General features: G+C 57.2%; 1 protein-coding gene across 2 annotated transcripts; it reads right to left on the reverse strand.

The window, feature by feature from the left end:
- Positions 1–1623: 1623 nt before the first annotated feature.
- Map1s (microtubule associated protein 1S) lies at positions 1624–12112 on the reverse strand. Of its 2 annotated transcripts, none has more exons than XM_076846236.2 (7): positions 11991–12112; positions 10627–10728; positions 9102–9184; positions 7921–8061; positions 5086–7438; positions 2580–2815; positions 1624–1864 (listed from the first exon to the last, which is right to left on the reverse strand). In XM_076846236.2, exons 1-7 carry the CDS (start codon positions 12103–12105, stop codon positions 1709–1711), a joined length of 3186 nt encoding a protein of 1061 aa, XP_076702351.2. In that variant the 5' UTR covers positions 12106–12112; the 3' UTR covers positions 1624–1708. The 2 variants fall into 2 exon arrangements, with proteins under 2 accessions (XP_076702351.2, XP_076702360.2); XM_076846245.2 differs by having other exon boundaries at positions 2580–2809; positions 5062–7438.
- Positions 12113–19015: the final 6903 nt, after the last annotated feature.

Consider the following 19015-nt stretch of genomic DNA (forward strand, 5'->3'; position numbering starts at 1 on the left):
TCCTTTGTCACCAGCTGCCCTGTGGCCACTTAAAGCCCCAATATGCCCATGAACACAGCTAGAGAGCAGATCCCACTGGGGGCTCCCACCCCATAACTACCCTCTGGGGAGACCTCCCCGCCTGCTAGGGTGACTCTGAACTCCCAGGCTTAATGACCAAATGCTAGCTGGGCGCAGTGGCACAGGCCTGTGATCCCAGCCACCCAGGAGGGGGAGGCAGGACACAGCAAGTTTCAGGCCAGCAACTTAGCCAGACCCTGTCTCAAAACAAAAAGTGAAAAAGGGCTGGGGACATGGCTCAGTGCCATAGGGCAGCTTTGGGACAAAATGCTCAGCAGAATCTCTACAGAAGCCTCCCTGACCCTGGGGGGTGCCTAGGAGGAAGGCTTTGGGGGCTCTTTAAGGTTAAATGAGGTTCTAAGGGTGGGGTCACCAGCAAGAGGGTGACCATCCCCATGCCAGGAAGAGCCCTGACTCTGAGTCAGGAGCAGCTTCAGCCTGGACAGTGAGAAATGTCAGTCCCGAGGCCACTCGGACTCGAGCTCTGTTGGAGCAGCTCCAGGTGCCAACGCTGACACGGCCGGAAGGAGAAAGCCACACCCCACAGCTCTGCAGCCCCCAGGGATCCAGACCAGCACTGCAGCGTGGATACGTGGTGTCCCCCAAAGATCCCTGACTGGGAGCCTGGGCCCCGTGAGCCATACTGAGCAGGAAGGCGTTGGGTCACGGGCCACCACCTTCTAAGGGTGTTTGCCTTGAGGGGACAGGTTGGGTCTTCAGGGCCCCCAAGAAAGTAGGTGTTGAAGAACAAGTAAGGCTTTCTGGACTCACTCTGCTTCCTCTGGGTGTCACCGTGTGACCTCGGGCACAGTTTCGCCAAGTGAGGCCCTCGGCCTGCAGACTGTGGGGTGGATAAGCCTTTCCTCTGCCACCTGCAGGCCGAGGGTCCAGGGCTTTTTGTTTCCCACTGTGCCAGGGCTGGACCCAGGGCGCGGAGCACCTAGGCCAGCACACTGCCACCAATTCACAGGGTCGTCTTCCACTGTGTCTGTCACCTCTTGTGTGTCTCCCGGGGCCACTTGTTATTGGATTTTGAGCTGACCGGGATAATCCAAGATGATCTTGTCTTGAGATCCTCCAACTAATCTCATCTATCAAGGCTCCCCTTCAGGCCGGGGCGGCCAGCCCGGCACGGGGTTAGGATCTGGATGCGTTTCCTGGGTGGCCAGTCAGCCAGTGTGGACGGCATTTTGTTTTGGGGTTGGGATGGAACATACTGAGCTACCTGCCCAGCCCTTTCTATTTTGGAAGAGTCTCACTCCGTTGCCCAGGCCTTGAACCTGGCCTCAGTCTCCTGCCTCAGTCTCCCAAGCCTCAGGAAGTGACCCCGGGAGTAGAGGGGGACTCCCTGGGATGTGCCCACCCCCTCACGCTCTCCCTGGCGGTTGCTGGCTAGAGACGGGGCTCTGTAGTGAGCACCCCTGGGCAGCTGATTACGCACCACGAGGGGCTCCTCCCTGGGCCTGGGTCCCACCTGTGCCCTGCGCGAGGCCACTGAGTCTGACACAGCCTGGGCCCCCACTGAGTCTCCCCTTGCCAGAAAGAGCGAAGGCCACAGCTGAGCAGGGTTAGCGGTTTATTTCTGGTGCAGGTCACTTTCAGGACAGAGGCTGACTGGGGGAGAGTGCAGAGGGTGCTGGGGACGGGGCTAGAACTCCACCTTGCAGGCCGGGAAGGCCTCGTCCTGCATGGACACCATGCTGTTGCTGCCCAGCACAGTGATGCCCAGTGCCTGGTGCCGGGCGTGTGTCTCCTCGTACCACTTGTGCATCGCCACTGAGTCAAAGGTGGGGATCAAGGTCACCTGGGGGCAAGAGACGAACCACAGGTGATGGGGTGCCCTTGCCCTTCAGGCCCAGCCCCCGAGCTCCTGCCTTTCCCGGCATTCAAGACCATCTGGCCTTGTGGCTGACGGTCTTCAGAGGCCAGCCTGTCCTCAGGCCCCTTCTCTTAGCACCTCTAGAACCTCTGGGCGCCGCAGCCCTTGGCTCTGCTCAGCCCTTCTGCCACACCTGCCCCACCCCTGGGCCGTGCAATTCCCTCCTGCCAGCTGTGCCCTCTGCCTAGGAGGCTCCTAGAAGCTGCCGGAGCACCAGGGCCACATGCCTGGCTGCTCAGTGTGACATTGTGCACGCACTGTCCCCATACAGACACCCTCAGACTTTGGGGGTGACCCCAGCCCTTTGGCCGGGTCTCGCTGCAGGGCCCTGCACAGCCCCTCCCCCACCCGGCTGGTCATCACCAGGGAGCCAGGGTGCTAGGGTGCCAGGACAGGGGCTGAGCTCACTCAGGCCTGTGCCCCACCCCAGGTGACCACATGGGAGCAGAGTCTGAGGGGCCATCTCGGGTGGAGCAGATGGGACTCCTACTTGCCCTCATCCCCGTCTAACCTCAGGGACACTGCGTGGTCCCTTTGAACCCTGCTGACCTCCAGGGGCTGGGAGTGGAGCAGGTCTGCCCCCACAGACTGAGGGTGTTCACTGTCACCAGGACAATCTGAAGGTCCTGGAGGCACGCACCTGGAGGTCCCGGTCCCACTGCTGCTTGCTGGCCAGCAGGGCGTCCAGGACAGCCCGCATGCCCTCCTCTTTGCGCTGGTCTTGGCCGCTGATGACATAGCAGAGCGCGCGCACGCGCCGGAAGAACTCCTCATCCACCAGGCGGGCGCTGCTCCCACTGGGCAGGTAGGCCAGGTCCAGGTAGACAGGGGAGCCGGGCGGGGTGGCTGGCCTGCCTGGCCGGCTGCCAGCTGCCCCTGTAGGAAGGAGGGACAGGTCAGTGGCGAGCTCTGGTGACTGAGAAGGGATCAAACCCAGAGCCTGGAGAGTCCCAGATGGGGACCTTGCCCGCAGCACCAGGCCAGCAGACGGTTGCCTGACCGACAGACACAGCTGGACCTGGCAACAGGAAGCCTGCCTGGCGCCCCTGGGCATCTGGGATCACTCAGGCTACCCAGCTCAGGGTGTGGCCCCCAGGGAGTGTGTCTGGGCATTTGCAGAGTGACCAAGGTCCCCAACTCTGGGCAGCAGCAGCCCTGCCCCAAGCCTGGGAGTCCCCTGTGTGACAGTGAGGATCCTGAGCCTAGGCCAGAGCGCCAGCGTGGCTGTGGTTGGCAGGAGGGGGCTGTCTGGGATGGGGCAGAGGCTGGATGGCAAAAAGAAGGGGGACCATGGGCAGCAGGAGGGGCGCAGGGAGATGGGCAGGCCCCAGCTCTTGGCGGGGCCAGCAGCTGCTAGCTGTAGTAGGCAAGTTTCTGTGGAGGCCCGTCTGGCCTTGCGGGGTGCGGAGCGGGTGTGGGGCAGGGACAGCTCAGTGAGCCCGGGGCTGGGACAAGACCTGCCTGCAAAGGTGGGAATGCACCTCTTCTGGCTGACCCCAGCGTGCAAGTGGGATCTCTGCTCTGTCCCCTGAAAGGTCGCGTGTTGGGAGCCTGAGCTATGCATGGCGATGTGAGGGCCGTGGGACCACACAAGGTGGGGCTAGCTGGGAAGTCGCTAGCCCTGGGTAGGGACCCAGGTGGAGAGCAAGCCTGGCCCCTCCTGTCCCTGGTGTCCACTTCTTCTCTTAGGGAGCTGAGAGTTAAGGAGTAGGACTGTCACAAGCAACCCCACCACAAGGAAAGACCAGACCTTAAATTTACAGCTCAGGCCGATCCTGGGTCCAGAGACGTCCGACACTGACACGGCCACAGCAGGCCCCGGGACAGAACTGCGCTCCAGAGTGACCACATCATTCAATTCAAACACGCGGTTTCCAACAGCACGACAGAGGCACACGGAGAAGCCCTGACTGCGACCACCTTAGACACGGGCACAGCCACGGGCACAGCCCTCGGCCAACTGTGGAGTGGAGGCCACCTGGATGTCGTGTCCCCCTAAAGCAACATGGCTCAGAGGTGGAGTGACTGGGCTGAGGGCGCCTTCACCTCATCAGCGAGTCAATCTGACCGGCTGGCCTGGCGGAACGGGAACCGGGTCGCCCCCTCGGCCACAGCCCTGCGCCATGAGGCCTTTTAGTCACAGCAGTGGAAAAAGGTGACTAAGACAGGGACCCTGACACAAACGGGCCCAGTAAAATACACTCTGCTTGCCCCTCAGTACCCACAGGGGATCGGTCCAGGACCCTGGGACACCAAACTCCACGGATCAAGTCCTCCTGTAAAATGGCCCAGCGCCTGCGCAGAGCCCACCCGTGTCCTGCAGGCTGCACGTCACCTGAGTGATTCCCAGAAAACGGATCCAAAGGAAATGTGATGCTGTGACTATGACAACTGAGATGCTCTGGCACGCGCCTTCAGGGCCAGCTACTGGGGGGCGGTGGCAGGAGGATCACCTGAGCCCAGGAGCGTGAGACCAGCCTGGGTAGCGCAGCAAGACCCCATGTCTCTCCCCCCCCCCCCACGCCACATTTTCAGTACAGGTGGATTTTTCTTTTTTAACAAATATTTCTGACCCACTCTAGTTGAAACCGCGGCTGCAGGACCCGTGCCCGTGGGGGTGAGCCCTAGTAAACCGACTTCCCCAGGCAAGGGTGCAGCCAGGGGTAGAGCACTCCCGGGCACGTGAGAGGCCCTGGTTCTGTGTCTGGAATCATAAAATAAGAAAAAAGTTTGACTTCTTTGTCTTTTTACTTATTGTGGCCACTAGAGAAGCCACAATAGCAGACCTGCTAACAGCACTCTGTGGAAGCAGGGGTTGAACCCAGAAGTGCTCTGCCACTGAGCCATAGCCCCTGCCCTTCTTAATTTTGAGATGAGGTCTCACCAAGTTGCCCAGCCTGGCCTCAAACTTGAAATCCTCCTACCTCAGCCTCCTGAGTTGCTGGAACCACAGGCCTGTGCTCCTGCTGACTGACGCTCCCTACTGAGGCATGGCAGGTGCCTCAACAGTGAGGGCCCTTTTTCTTTTCCAGGAGAAACTGAGCCCCCGAGAGAGTGGGGAGTGGCTGAAACCGCACAGCCCGCAGGCACAAGAGGGCTGCGCTCTCACGTCAGCTCAGCACAGGGCTTCAGCCCCAGGTACTCACCAGATGTGCCTTGAGTGGCAGTCTTGGTGACCGAGGACTTTCTGATCAGGGATGCTCGGCCTCCCTTGTCCATGGGCTCACTCCGGGCGCTGAGGGGTCGGCCTGCCCGCTCCCCGCTGGCCAGCCCCTTGCTTCTGGCAGTGGCAGCTGCTGTGGACTTGGGGGCGGCCGTGCCAGAGCTGGGCCGGGCCGGGGGCTTCCGGGTGCGGCCAGGGTTCTCGTTCTGCCTGGTGGACTTGGGGGGTAGCATCTCAGGGTCCACCATGCAGATGCTGGGCGGGTCAGGCAGTGGCGGGGGGACTTTGAGGGGTTCAGGCAGTGGGTCATGGCGAGGGACCCCAAAGCCAACCGTATCATCGTCTGAGTCCACGGCCCCGGAAGCAGCAGGCAGGGGGTCTGAGTCAGACAGCGTTGGCAGAGACTCGCTGACGGACGTGGGTGGCGTCTCTTCAGCCCCGGGGGCCCCTGCCCGCTCCTGGGACCGGGCACTACTGTCATTGGAGCTGCCGGGGGATGCAGGTGCCGGCGCTGTGGGCACAGGCTTGCGGTGCTCAAACTCACAGGGTGACACCAAGCACAGGTCCACGTCGTGCGGGGACACAGAGCGTCGTGCCCGGGGGCCACGCAGGGGGAGGCTCAGTCCAGCCTCACTGGAGGCTGCTGGTGGCAGCACTTGCTCAAAGGACACGGAGAGGGACTCGTCCACCTCTGTGGAGTGCGGGGAGCCCACCTCGGCAGGCAGTGAAGGAGTGGTCAGGGTGGGTGTGGTGACGGTGGGCGAGGCATCGGGCCCAGTCTCACCACCCCGCAGCGGGCTCAGTGACAGCGGCCCGCTGCCCTCGGCTGGACTCCGGCGGCTCTCGGTGGGCGAAGGTGTGGGTGGACGGGGTGTGCTCGTGGCCAGCAGCAGCTCCAGTGTTTTGTCCTCAAAGCGGCCACCCTCCTCCCCAGCTGGGCTCAGCCCCAGCTCCAGGCTGCTCCCCAGGCTGGGCGTGGCCACCAACTGGGGTGCGGGGGAGCCCTGGGCTACAGCAGAGGGGCTGGGTGGGCTGCAGGGCCCATTCTCCACAGGTACAGCACCTGCCTGGGGCACAGCAGGTGCTCTGCGGGCTTTGGGGACCCCCTGGGTGCCCGCCTTCTTGAGGCTGGGTGCCGTGTTAGCTGTGCGGCGCAATTCCCGGGGCTGGGCCCGGGGTGCCACAGGCTTGGGGTCCTTCTTCACCTCCCGGGAGTCCCTGGCTTCTTTCTCGGTCTTTCGTGGGGGCTCAGCCCGGACTGGCTCCTTCCGGGCCGCACCAGGTCGCTCTTGGCCAGGTCTGGGGGCTGTCCCTGTCCGACTCTCTCTCTTTGAACTGTCCCGGGAGCCCACGCTCTCTTTGCTTTCAGCTCGTCGGGGTCCTTCTAGATCCTGGGGAGTCACCACGGGCTCCCGCAGGAAACCCAGATGCTGCAGTCGGACTAGCCCATCCAGGAGGTGAGCGGGCGGCGTGCAGCCCGGGAAGAGAACACGCACCACCTTGTCGGCAGGGCCCGCAGGGTGCCACACAAGCAGGGCACACACAGAGGCCAGAGTGCGGTCGGAGCCAGAGGAGGGCGGGTGCAGCACGTACATGTCCAGGCGGCCCACGCCCATCTTCTCCAGGAGCACCGTGGGCTTGGTGGGCAGAGGCCCGCGGCTCAGGGGCAGGGGCGTGATGCCCAGCTGGGCCAGGAGGCTCAGCGCCAGCTCCGCCTCATCCTCACCGCGCATCAGCCGTGACACGGCCTCGCGGGCGTTGAGGAACACGACCCCCAGGTTGGGGGAGATGAGGCGGCGCAGCCTGTCATCCCAGGAGCCCCCGCCGGCCGTGGCCACCTCGTGACGCTCAGCCAGCTTGCGGCGCAGCAGACTGTTAAGGCCCGGGAGGCTATCGGCACCCGCATGCGTCACCAGCACGGCGTCCACTCGGTCCAGATGCCGCACCAGCTTCCAAAAGCTGGACTTGGGGTTTGAGCCACCATTGACCAACATGGTGAAGCCATTGACGGCAAAGAAGGCGGCATCCCCCAGGCCTCCCGGGAAGATGTAGCAGCAGGGCCTCGGGAGCCTGAGGAAGCCCCCAGAGGACGGTGGCTCCAGCAGGTCAAAGGGGGACGGCAGCTCCAAGGACTCGGCCACGTACTCCAGGAACTCCTGCAGGCCCTCGGCAGCTGGCAGCCGCACTGGGGGGTTCAGCCGCAGCTGCAGCCGGAGCGGGCCCTGCAGGTTGGGCACATCAGGAGCCAGCCGTGCCCAGTCTCCAAAGGTCGGGCAGGTGATGGTGAGTGTGGGCAGGTCTGCAGGCGGAGGTGAGGAGGCCAGAGTGTCATGGATCTGCAAGGGCAGCGGGTAAGGGCGAGCTGGAGCAGGCAACAGCCAGCCCCACGGGAAACCGAGAGAACACCAAGCCCCGCCTCCTGGGGCCAGGAGGGTCCCCCGCCCTGCAGCTGCTCCCCTCAGGCCCACCCTACCTGGGTGCCTTTTCCCATCATCTTCACCTCACTCACTACGGTGTGAACAGCAAGAGGCCAGCGCTTGTGGCCCACACCCCGCCCCAAACCGGGGCTCCAGAAAGGACCCTATTCGGGTCTATCCTAGCTGGACCTTAAATCTGGGGGCTCTGCAACAGGCCTCTGGGATACCCACTGAGCACCAGGCCCAGCCTCACACCACAGCCTGTCCCAGAAGGTGGCACTGCTCCCTGGCCACAAGGTGCACACAGGTAGTCCTATAGGAGGGGAGATGGGTCAGGCAGGAGGGCACTGGGGCCCTGTAGCCCCATAAAGGCAAGTCAGGATGGCAAGGGGGCAGCTTACCTCTTTGTCCCCCAGGACCTGGAGGAAGTGGTGGGGTGAGAAGCCCCCTGTCTGAAGCAGAAGTTCCCCCGTCTCCTCTAGGCAGGGCCCGGCCAGTACCAGCAGCTTGTGAGGGGCAGGATCCAGCAGGAGGTTCCGGAGCTGGGACAAGCATTAAAGGTCCTTCCTATGTAGCAATGCACCAGCACCTGCCCCAGTCCACAGGTCGCCACTCAACTTCTCAGCCCCAACCCACAGGCAGGCTGACTGAGGCGGAGCAGCGGCCCTGTCCCTGGCAAGCTCCAGCTCCTCCTACAAGGCTGGACTCTCAGGCCCTCCTCCTGGGAGCCCCCTCCCCCAGCCCAGCTCTGAAATGACAGGCTGAGGGCTATCTGCATCTGGCTCTGGCTCCTCCAGTCTCAGAGTCCCTTAAGGGAGCAAAAGAGAACTTTTTTTTAAACATTTATTTTTTTAGTTGTAGGTGGACACTATACCTTTTATTTTTATGTGGTGCTGAAGATCCAACCCAGTGCCTCACGCATGCTAGGCGAGCGCTCTACCTCTGAGCCACAATTCCAGCCCCCAAGAACATTTCTTTTTTAAAACATTTATTTTTTAGAAGTAGTTGGAGACAATACTTTTATTTTATTTTATTTATTTATTTTTATGTGGTGCTGAGGATAGAACCCAGGGCCTTGCATGTGCTAGACGAGGGCTCTACCGCTGAGCCACAACCCCAGCCCCCAAAGGAGCACATTTTTGATCAAAGGAATCAGCTTGTAAGATAGTCTCTAGCAGGGTGCCCAGGGCTCTGTACTGTTCATCGTTCTGACGTGCAGGTGGGAGAGGGGTGCAGACCGACACAGGCCAGGAGTATTACTAAGTCATGTCAGACAACTGCGGGGGCCCAGCTGGAGGGAACTCACAGGACAAAGACATCATGTAGGACTTGCCCCCCCCCCCCCCCGCATCCAGGCCCTCTGCTGCTCTGTCACCAGGGCTGGGAATCTTGACCCACTCCCCTTCCTCCCAAACCCCAGCCTCCCCTGCTCCCGCCCTGGAGGAGGCAATGAGCTGAGCTGGACTCTGGAGAGGGTGCCTGTGTGTGGAGAGGGCTGTGTGGCATGGAGATGGGCACAGGATAAGGGGAGGGACAGCAGCCCCAGCAACCCACTCCCTCCAGGAGGTTGCCTGCTCCCTACCTCATCACAAAGGGACTTGTCTGAGGGGTTCAGGAGGACCAGCGTCTCCAGGGTGTCTCCACGGTGATGCAGGCTCCGCTGGCCTGTGAGGGGATCAAGCCAGGCCACCCACTCAGTGTCCTGGAGTTAAATCCTGCCTCCCTGTATGGCCTTCAGGTACCACGATTCCCCAGGGAACCCACCCAGGGGTCACATGGGACACGGTAGGGCTGTGGGTCAGGATGAAGGGAGACCAGAAAACCCAAGGAGGTCATCCTGGAAACAGGCAAGAGGCCCACACGTGCTGGGCCTGATGGGCAGCTGTAACCCAGTGGGAAAAGCCACCGTCGCCTCCAGTTTATAGTCAAGGAGCCCAAGTCCAAGGAGGGCCATCAAGGACACGCCCAGAAGAGGGTACAATATGGGCAATGACCCAGAAGCAGGACAGAGCCGAGTGCAGGAAGGGCTGGGAGTGGAGCTGCTTTTATGATCCCAACCCTGGAGGGTTCCCCAGAGCCCAGATGTGTTTTGATTTATTTTAATTTTTGGTACCAGGGGTTGAACCCAGGGGTGTTACACTACTAAGGCACATCCCCAGTACTTTTTATTTTTTATTTTGAGAGAGGGCCTAAGTTGCTGAGGCTGATTTGAATTTAGGAACCTCCTGCCTCAGCCTCCAGAGCCACTGGGATTACAGGTGTGTGTCACGGTGCCCAGCCCAGATGTGTTTCGAACATAAAGCACAGGCCTTGAGTCTGGAGAGCCAATGACCCTCTAGCTCTGTCAACCCTTATCATGCTGTCACAGATACTGCCCCATTCAGGGGGGAGATTAAGGCATAGAGTGGAAGTGGTCATTGAGGTCACACAGTGCCGACAGGATTTCCAGCCCCCCACCCCCGCACGAAGGGTCAGGAAGCCACCAGGACCTGCTGGGACAATGAGACGAGGGACATTTCCTTCCCTTCCTCTAGCAGTCAGGAGGTGACTCAACAGGCCAGCCCAGGCAGGGACAGTAGTCAATACCCAAGTCCCACCCAGGGGCTGGTCTGTTCACCCTGGGTCACCCCAGAATCCCCAAAGAGCCTTGTGCCAGGTGAATCTCGCTCCTTAGCTCCCTCACTATGTTAGCAGTAGTAGAAAGCCCACTGTGTCCAGGCCACGGCTGCCATCCAGACTCAGACCCTCCACACTCCAGCCTCCCAGACCTGCCCGTGACACCTGCCCAGTGACCCCGAACCCTTCCTACCCACACTCCAACCTCAGCAATTCTCATTCCGAAAGCCTCACCCTTGGAGATCTTCTTGCCACCCTGCCCACAACACCATGGTCTCCTCTGGTAAATGGAGACAAAACCACTAGGTCCTGTCTTTGGGTTGCTGAGGCCTGAGGTCAGGACTGCCTGGCTCGGCCACTGGCAGGCCTGGGCTGGGTTACTCCTGGGTTTGGGTTTTTTTTTTTTTTTTTTTTTTTAACAGCTACACCCTGCCCCCCCCCACCTGGCATTCTTCAAGCACTTGCCTGATGAACAAGAGACCCAACCTCACCTTTCACGATGCTGGAGAAGGTGGCTGAGTGCCGGGACACGAAGATCTTGAGCTGTTCATCCAGGCTGCAGACTCTAGGATCAACGTCCCAGGACCGGACACCTGGTTGGGGTGGGCATGGAGGCAGTTCAGCCTGGCCACCCAGCTCCCAGAAACTAGCACCTGACAGTCGATGGTTGTGCTAGCACCCTTCCCCTTCTCAATCATCAAAGCCTGGAGACTCAGAACCACTTAAGACCTGCAGATGAGGCATCTGAGTGGAGACCCACCCAGGGCGCACATGGACATTAACTCAGGATATCAGCGATGAGGGTGCCCACTTTCTGGATGGTGATCTTATTTCTCCCTCTCCCCCTCCTCACTGCTCCTCTTCCGGGCCAGCCAGGTTGAGTCCACTCTGGACCTTGTCACCAGTTGTTCCCACAGCCTGGAAGCCTGTCCCCCCTGCCTCTCCACCTGTTGCTGCTGTCCAGTGGCCCTTCCCCGTGTATAACTTTTAGGTGCCAACAGTGGCTGTCCTTTCAGCCATTCCCATCTGGTGTACTTGAGACACCATGGGAACTTAAACTTGTTTATCTCCTCATTCTCCTGGGTCCATCCCCACAGGACAGCATGAGCCCCATGAAGTCATGGCTGGGCCTGTCCACCATCCAGGCCGGGTCCCAGTGCCTGAAAGCCTGGCACACAGCAGGTGCTCAGGGAACATCCTCCAAGCACAGAAACTGAGCTGCGTGCCAAGGCCTCATTCTGCAGCGAGGGGACACAGGCCTGCGTGCTCCGACCAATGGGACGTGAACCTTCTCCTGACCCACGGGGTCAGCACGCCAGTCCATCCTACCGTGCCAAGTAGCTGCAGGTAAACCTTGCAGGTGCACCTGTGAGTCACCTCCCCAAGTGCCAAATCGCCCAGGGAAGGCCGCACCCACCCACACCCCAATTAGCTGGTCCTCGGATAGCGAAAGAAAGCGAGCCCCGAGGCTGCAGGCCCTCCCTCCAGCACGTCGAGGCTGCAGAGACCCAGTGACCCGCGGCGACCCGGCCTCTTCCTCGGAGCAGGAAGCCGAGGGGTTGCCCAATCCAGCGGGTCCCGAAACCAAGGGCCGCGTCCCCTCCGCGGTCCGCACCCAGGCTGGGCGGGGCAGCCAGGCCCAGGCGCCGCTTCCTCCCCGGGAGCCCTGGCTGCCCCGCCAAAGCCCGCGCCACGCGCGCTGCAGGGGGGAGCCCCGCGCCCCGGGCCGCACCGCGCCGCGCCGCGACCCCGCCGCCCCCGCCCGGCTGCAGGCCGAGCCGCCCCACCCCCGGCCCCGGGCGGAGACCGCGGCCGCGGCCGCCTCCCCGGCTCCCGCGCCGCCGGCCGGCCCGACCTCGTTCGAGCTCCTCCAGGACGTAGGCCAGCAGCCCCGGGCAGCCGCACTCGCCGCCCACCACCAGCAGCAACGAGCTCGGCACCTCGGCCGCCACGGGCACCACTGCCGCCATCTTCGCGCCGCCCTGACGCTCTGGGTGCCCGCCCCGCTGGCCCCGCCCCTTAAAGGGGCCGCACCGGAAGGGCTGAAGACCCTCCCGGAAGCTCCATCTCCCCGCTTTGTTATCCCGCTCCAGGCCCTTCGAGGTCCAGGAGAGCCAGGGGTGCGAGTGTTGAAAGGTCTGGCGGACACTCAGGTCTCCGCTTTGGTATGCTCCTCCCAAATAACCTTTTATATGTTTATTCATTCATTCATTTAGCAAGCTTTTCCGGAGGCCGAGGTAGGAGGATTGCAAGCTTGAAGCCAGCCCAGCACTTGGAAAGACCCTGTCTCAAAATTTACAAACAGAAGAAAGGGCTGGGATGTTGCACAGTGGTGGAACACTTGCCTAGCATGCACAAGGTCCTGGGTTTAATAAAACAAAACTAAAATAAGCTTTGACCGACTACCTGTGGATCAGAATTTCTGCTGGGGTGGGGCTCCAATCACAGTGAGCCCAGTCAGAACCAGCTGCAGATGAATGCTCCTAGCTTCCTAGCCGGAGTTTGAATAGGAAAGAGAAATGTATCTTGTAGGTGGGGCTTGGAGGGATGTGTAGGAGTTTGCCAGGTACAGGCAAGAGCAAGTGAGGCAGCAGTTAAAGTATAAGCTCAGTTTTAGACATAGGCAAGTAAGTTCGTTTGTGTTTGGGTTTCATCCAGAGCACTCTGGGCCTGGAGCACTGCCACACACTTACTCTGAACCTACTGTGTGACAGGCATTTTACTTGATTAGCTCATGGAGTACATATGCAAAGCTATGAGCCAGACACTGTTATTGTCATTTCAGAGGAAAGCAGAGCACACCGAAGTCTGGAGGGCAGATGTCATCAGGCCTGTGTGCTACAGCAGATCTGAACCCAAGTGGTTTGACTCCAGATGTAGTCTTTGGCAGGGACCACCTGGGTGTTTCCCTTTGGTACCCCTAACCCACTCAGGACATTCTCATTCGTCTCTTTTGCCTTTGGTGGCCCCTATTTGAAAAGCCATGTTGCACTGAACTTCTGGGCAGTCACCCATGCACGAGAAGGATTGGGCTGTTTCCCTCAGGACTGGGCTCCATGTTTCTGGAAATATATAAGGCAGAACAAATCAGGACAGAATTGAGAAAGGTCCAGAAAGTAGAATCAGCCTCCTATTACTATTCAGTAATTGACTTGTCCAACCCAACTTCCCCGCCATCAGTGTGTAATAGCTGCCAGCCACGTGGGGCTGTAACGTTCCTGCTCTGGGCTTCCTCTTTCTCTTTTCAGCCAGCATCCTTCCTCTGGCCTGGCCCCTCCCACCTGGCTCTCTTCCCTGTGTCCTGGCTGCCTGTGATTTCCTCTGTTATTGCTCTGAGCAATAGTGGTGGCTAGCGTGGCAGTGACAAGCTCTATCTCCCTAAGCTGTGGGAACCCAATGACCAGATAGGACTAGGTTGGGAAGGTCATGATAAAATTTGTTTTTAAAAAAGCCTGAATGAGTGGGGAAGATGTCCATTCATCCGCCATTCATTCATTCACTCCACACATGTCCGTTGATTGGCACAGGATTCAAGCCTGCAAGCTTCCGACGGAAGTCCATGCTCTCTTTCTGCCCAAGACTGTGAGTTATGATTATTGGCATTAATTCTCATTGTTCTTAAAGGGCCTGAAGTGCCAAGACGTGTCTCCACAAGGGAGTATGATTTGAGAGAAAGGTGCCCCCTTAGGCTCTTGGGGTCCAATGTCCTGAGTGTTGTGGAGGTCCAAGGTTTTCCTGTCCCAGAGTATCCCCCAGGATGGGAATCCTGATGTGGAGAGTGTGGGGAACATCTCCCAAGAGACTGAGAAGCATTTGGGGGTCATTTATGGAATTCCAGGCCCTGGATTCAGGTCACTGTCCTGCTGCATTTATTCATCCCCAGCTCCACGCCTGTTTCCAGGTCAAAAGTCCCCAGGTGGGTCAGGTGACAGCATTTGTGGGGAAAACAGAATCCTGGGCCCTTAGGACTGCTGCATGCTCTCATCTTCTTCCCCTAGCAATTCTCCAGTTCCCCTCTCTCACCCCATCCCCCCTCCTCCCCAATGCTTCCGGTAGAACCAGAGCTTCACACATGCTAGGCAAGTGCTTTACCACCCAGCCAGACCCCAGTCACACCCCACTTTTCCATCATTTTTGTCAAGGTTTGCCACCAACTTGCGAAAGTTCCCAGACATCGGGAGTGGAGCTGGATGAGGGGAACAGCTTTTGGACTGGAATCTAGTTCCGCTCCAGCTCCTGGTGGTCCCTTGGACCTCAAGTTGATTCTCTCCCACCCCAAGGTGACCACTTCCCCGACCTTCAGTGCAATGGGGGAATTTTACCTGGTATTGAGCTTCACACAAACAGGATTGCACATAGTTTTCACACCTGCTTCTGATTTTTCTTGCTCCTCATGTTGAGTATCATGTCATTCATTTTCACAGCTGTGTGGTATTCCTGGGTACCAATTTCCCTTTTCTTTTTTATTGTGGTAAAGTACATATGACATGCAATTTACCATTTCAACCCTTTTAATGTGTACTCTTAGTGCTGTGCATTCACAATCTCTAGTTTCAGATAGAGCCATCCCTCGATATTCCAAGGGAATGGGTTCCAGGACACCATAAGGATACCCGAATCTGAGGATGCTCAGATTCTTTTATAAAATGGCAGAGTATTTGCATGGCTCCTACACACATCCTCTCATGGACTGAACTGCCTTTAGATGACTTGGAGCATCTAATACAATGTCAATGCTGTGTACACTGCCGCCACTCTGTACTGTTTAAGGAATGACAAGAAAAACTGTGTACGTGTCAAGTACAAGTGCAATTTTTTCCAATTTTTCTTTACCTAGGACAGTTGAATCTGTGGGTGTAGGGCTGGGGATGTGGCTCAAGCAGTAGCGCGCCCGCCTGGTGTGCGTGCGGTCCGGGTTCGATCCTCAGCACCACATACAGACAAAGATGTTGTGTCCGCCAAATACTAAAAAATAAATATTAAAAAATTCTCTCTCTCTCTCCCTCTTTCTCACTCTCTCTCACTCTTTAAAAAAATTCTCTCTCTTAAAAAAAAAAAAAAAAAGAATCTGTGGGTGTAGAACCCACAGATGCAGAAGGCCCTGCCCCCCTCCTCAGCAGATACTCCCTTCCCGCATCCCCTGGGTTAAAACCCTCCTGCCCTAGGGATCCACCTGCTCTGGACATTGCATGTCAGGGCCATCCCTCCATGTGGCCTTTTGTCTGGCTTCTGTCACTCAGTCTCATGTTTCAGGTTGTCTGGGTTGTGGCCTAGGTCCGTGCTTCCTTCCCTTTCTGGCTGAGTAGCATTCTTGTTAGTTATTGTGATTTTGCCTTTTAGTCTATATTTTTCCTCTGGACATTTGTGTACCAATCTTACGGGTTCTCTACCTAAAAGTGGCACTGCTGGACCATATGGGAATTCTAGGTTCAGTTTTTGAGGAGCTACCACACTGTTCTATTCACGGCAGTACAACTCTCACATCCGCATGGTTTTTCCCCCCATTAAAAAAAAAATCTTATCAGCTGGGCACAGTGGCATGCTCCTGTAGTCCCAGCTACTCAGGAGACTGAGGCAGGAGGGTTGTGTGAATCAGGAGTTTAAGGCTAGCCTTAGTGACAAAGTGAGACCCCATCTTAAAAAACAAACAAACAAACAAACAAAAACTATACCCACTGGGTACCAAATTTTTGCTATTTATTTACTTATTTATATTTGTGTACTGGGGATTAAATTCAAAGGCATTCAACCACTGAGCCACATCCCCAGCCCTATTTTGTATTTTATTTAGAAACAGGGTCTCCTTGAGTGCCTAGGGCCTCCTAAGTTACTGAGGTTACTGAGGTTGGCTTTGATTTGAACTCACGATGCTAACGCCTCAGCCTCCAAACCCCTGGGATTCCAGGTGTGTGCTACCACACTCAGCTTGTGTTGTATTGCTTTATCTATTTATTTATTTATTTTTGGTGCTGGGGATTGAACCCAGGGCCTTGTGCATGCAAGGCAAGCACTCTACCAACTGAGCTATATCCCCAGTCCTTATGTTTTATTTTAAGACAGGGTCTCCCTAAATTGCTAAGCCTGGCATGGAACTTGTGATCCTCCTGCCTCGGCTTACCACGTAGCTGGATTACAGGTGTGGCCCAGGGCACCTGGCTGAGCTGCTCTCCTTCTTGCGTCCCTCTCCCCTCCCGTGGAGCCCGCTCCTATTTCTCTGCACTCCTTTGCCGCACATACTGATAACATTCCTGTTCTGGGTGCTGGGGAGGGGAAACAAAGCTACCAGCCCCTGGTGTGGATCACTCTCCATCTGAGACTGGAGGGGACCTGAGGTAGGGTCATCACTGTGATGTGCGAGTTCGTTTTTATCTTTGCAAGAACTGAGTTAACATTTGTGTACCAATGTGTGTACCAATTGGTGCACTGAGTAAGCACGTTTCATAGACTGGTTCCCAGAGGTCAAGAGGCAGATTCAGTGACCAGCGCTCCAGAATGTGAACAGGGCATCTGAGTCCAGGCCCTTCAACAGGTTCATTCCTTGATTCGCTGAACACGTTGTGGCCGACTGACTGCCCGGGGTAGGACTGCCGGCATGATAGATCCTGGATGGCGCAGGGAACTCAGAAGTGTGCTGCAAGCCGCCATTGACGTGCGCTTTGTGTCATCCTCAGAGGTGAGGTCAGAGTTTTTCCCTCGGTGTATTGAGCACTCACTGTGGGCCAGACCCTGTGCCCAGCTCTGCTCTCCAGAGTCGCAAGCTCAGTTCTTCCTAATCTCCTAATTTTAGTTACCCTTGAATTCCTTAATTATTCCCCTTGACATATGTCTTGAATATGAACGCCGCTCCAGGTGATGGGGGATCAAAGGCTTTTTGAGGCCCAGTCCTGGCTCACTGAGGAGCTCTTAGCCTGCTCTGGAAACAGCAAGAAAATCATGTGATGAGATCACAGGATGCGGAGGTCCCCAGGGCAGGCCACCCAGTGGTGGGAATCAGCGAAGGCTTTCCCGAGGAGGGGACATTTCAGCTAAAAGTGGGAGAGGAAGCAGAGTGTACCGTGGAAAAGAGAAGGCAAGGTGCTTCTGCCCGCGGCCTGGAGCGGGAAGGTACATCGGAGAAATCAGACTTCCAAAGAGTCTGTGGCCCAAAGGAAGGTGGAGAAAGAGGGAGATCGGAAGGGCCAATCACTCCTCAAGGAAGGCTTTGTGGGCGGAGCTTACAACGTGCGCCCTCTCATTGGCCGCTCGCCTACGGCACTAGTCCAATCGGCGGTGACCACAGGGGCGTGGTCGGAGCTGCATCCAGACTGTGTGGTCCAGATCCTGAGCAGGATGCGACCTTCTCTGGTGGATTTTAGTCGCTGGGGGACAGATGGGGCCAGGCTGGATCCCGATCCGGTTTCCCACCTCCGGCCAGGTCTGGGCTCCTTGGCAGCACCGTGTGTCGACATCCAGACTCGCATCAAGTTAAACTGGCACGAAGGTCCCCGCATCCCCCATCCCACTAATGACCCCAAAGTCAAACAAAGGTTGAAGGAGTTAGGAGTCAGGGCACAGGTGCCACAGATGGTGGGGTTTAAATCTCAGCTCTCTTTATGGTTCTCCCCTCAGCCATCCGACGTCTCTGTGCCTCAGATTCCTCGTTGCTTGAGCTGGTGTAATGATAATTCCTATTTAGGATCACCTATTTAGGGTGATCATGAGGATTAAACAAGTTTTAGGAAGTATGCAGCCCAACGCCAGCAGGTTAAGCGTCTAACATTTCCCAATGTTAGTTATTCTTGTATTTTCTCATTTTGCTTTGGAAACCGACAAACCACAAGTAGCTCTTTGAGTGGCCAGTTGGCTGCGATCTGACTGGGATCTTCCTAGGGAGAGCATATCCAATCCCAGCCCTGTTTCCAGATGCACCAAAGAAAGTCCTGAACATAACGAACCATCGGTTCATTTGGACTTTGCACTTCCTTTCTTGCACTTTATAGCCAAAGCGTGCGTGCATCTGGGTCTCAAATATTTTCATAAGACCCTGGAGCATTTGCCAGGGCACCCAGCATTTGCCACCTATGTTCAAAGTTCTGCCACTCACCAGTTCTGTTATCTTGGGCAAACAACTTCAAGATTTTGTTCTCAATTACCTTATCTGTAACATAGGTTCCAGGATTAAACAAGTGAACATTTGTAGAGCTCTGCACAGGACTTTGCAGGCACTTGCCAAGTAACTTTTCTCAGGGGATTCATGAATCCTGGCTGCCCCAGTCCGGGATCTCCCACAAGCCTAGCGCTGCCCTCTACTGGCCACCCCGGTAACGTGGGAACTGAGCCTCCATCTCCGGGCCCATAGCCCCGCCCTCATTTAAAGTGGACCTATCATATTCCTTCGCTTCCTTATAGTTCCCGCCCCCGTCTCGTCCCCCTGACCAATCCAGACGCCCCTTTTTGCTATCAGTTCTCACCAGGCTAATGCAATCCCTTCGCTTCCTTGGCTTGATTCCAGCCTTGATTCCAGCTTTCAGGGAAGGGCCAGGAATTTTCAGTCATTACTGCCCAAGTCTCCTTCGATTTCCTGGAAACCAGTGATTCTTTTTGTTTGTTTGTTTGTTTTAATTAGTTACACATGACAGTACAATGAAAACCAGTGATTCTTTATCCCCACTTTTTTATCCCCCATACTTGACTCCATCGATTTCTCTTTGTCACAGCGGATCTGATGGTCACAGTGAAGTTCAGTAGGAAGTCCAGCCTGAGAACAATTGCTCTCTGCCAGGAATGAGCATCCTTCAATTCCCACGATGCTGAGTGAATGAGATTCTCCTGACTCTCAGCGTCCCCTCTTCCAGAAAGCCTTTGGCAACATCCCAATCAGAGCCTCCTCCCGCCCTAGTT

Source organism: Callospermophilus lateralis, chromosome 1 (assembly GCF_048772815.1).
Source record: "Callospermophilus lateralis isolate mCalLat2 chromosome 1, mCalLat2.hap1, whole genome shotgun sequence".
NCBI classification, from domain to species: Eukaryota; Metazoa; Chordata; class Mammalia; order Rodentia; family Sciuridae; genus Callospermophilus; species Callospermophilus lateralis.

What these genes read in the sequence shown, in the direction of transcription:
- Map1s (XM_076846245.2), bottom strand. Translation starts at nt 12,105, where the DNA reads ATGGCGGCAGTGGTGCCCGTGGCGGCCGAGGTGCCGAGCTCGTTGCTG. An exon ending in CCTGGAGGAGCTCGAACGAG is followed by an intron (nt 10,729 to 11,990) that starts GTCGGGCCGGCC and finishes CACCCCAACCAG; the next exon opens with GTGTCCGGTCCTGGGACGTT. An exon ending in CTTCTCCAGCATCGTGAAAG is followed by an intron (nt 9,185 to 10,626) that starts GTGAGGTTGGGT and finishes ATCCCCTCACAG; the next exon opens with GCCAGCGGAGCCTGCATCAC.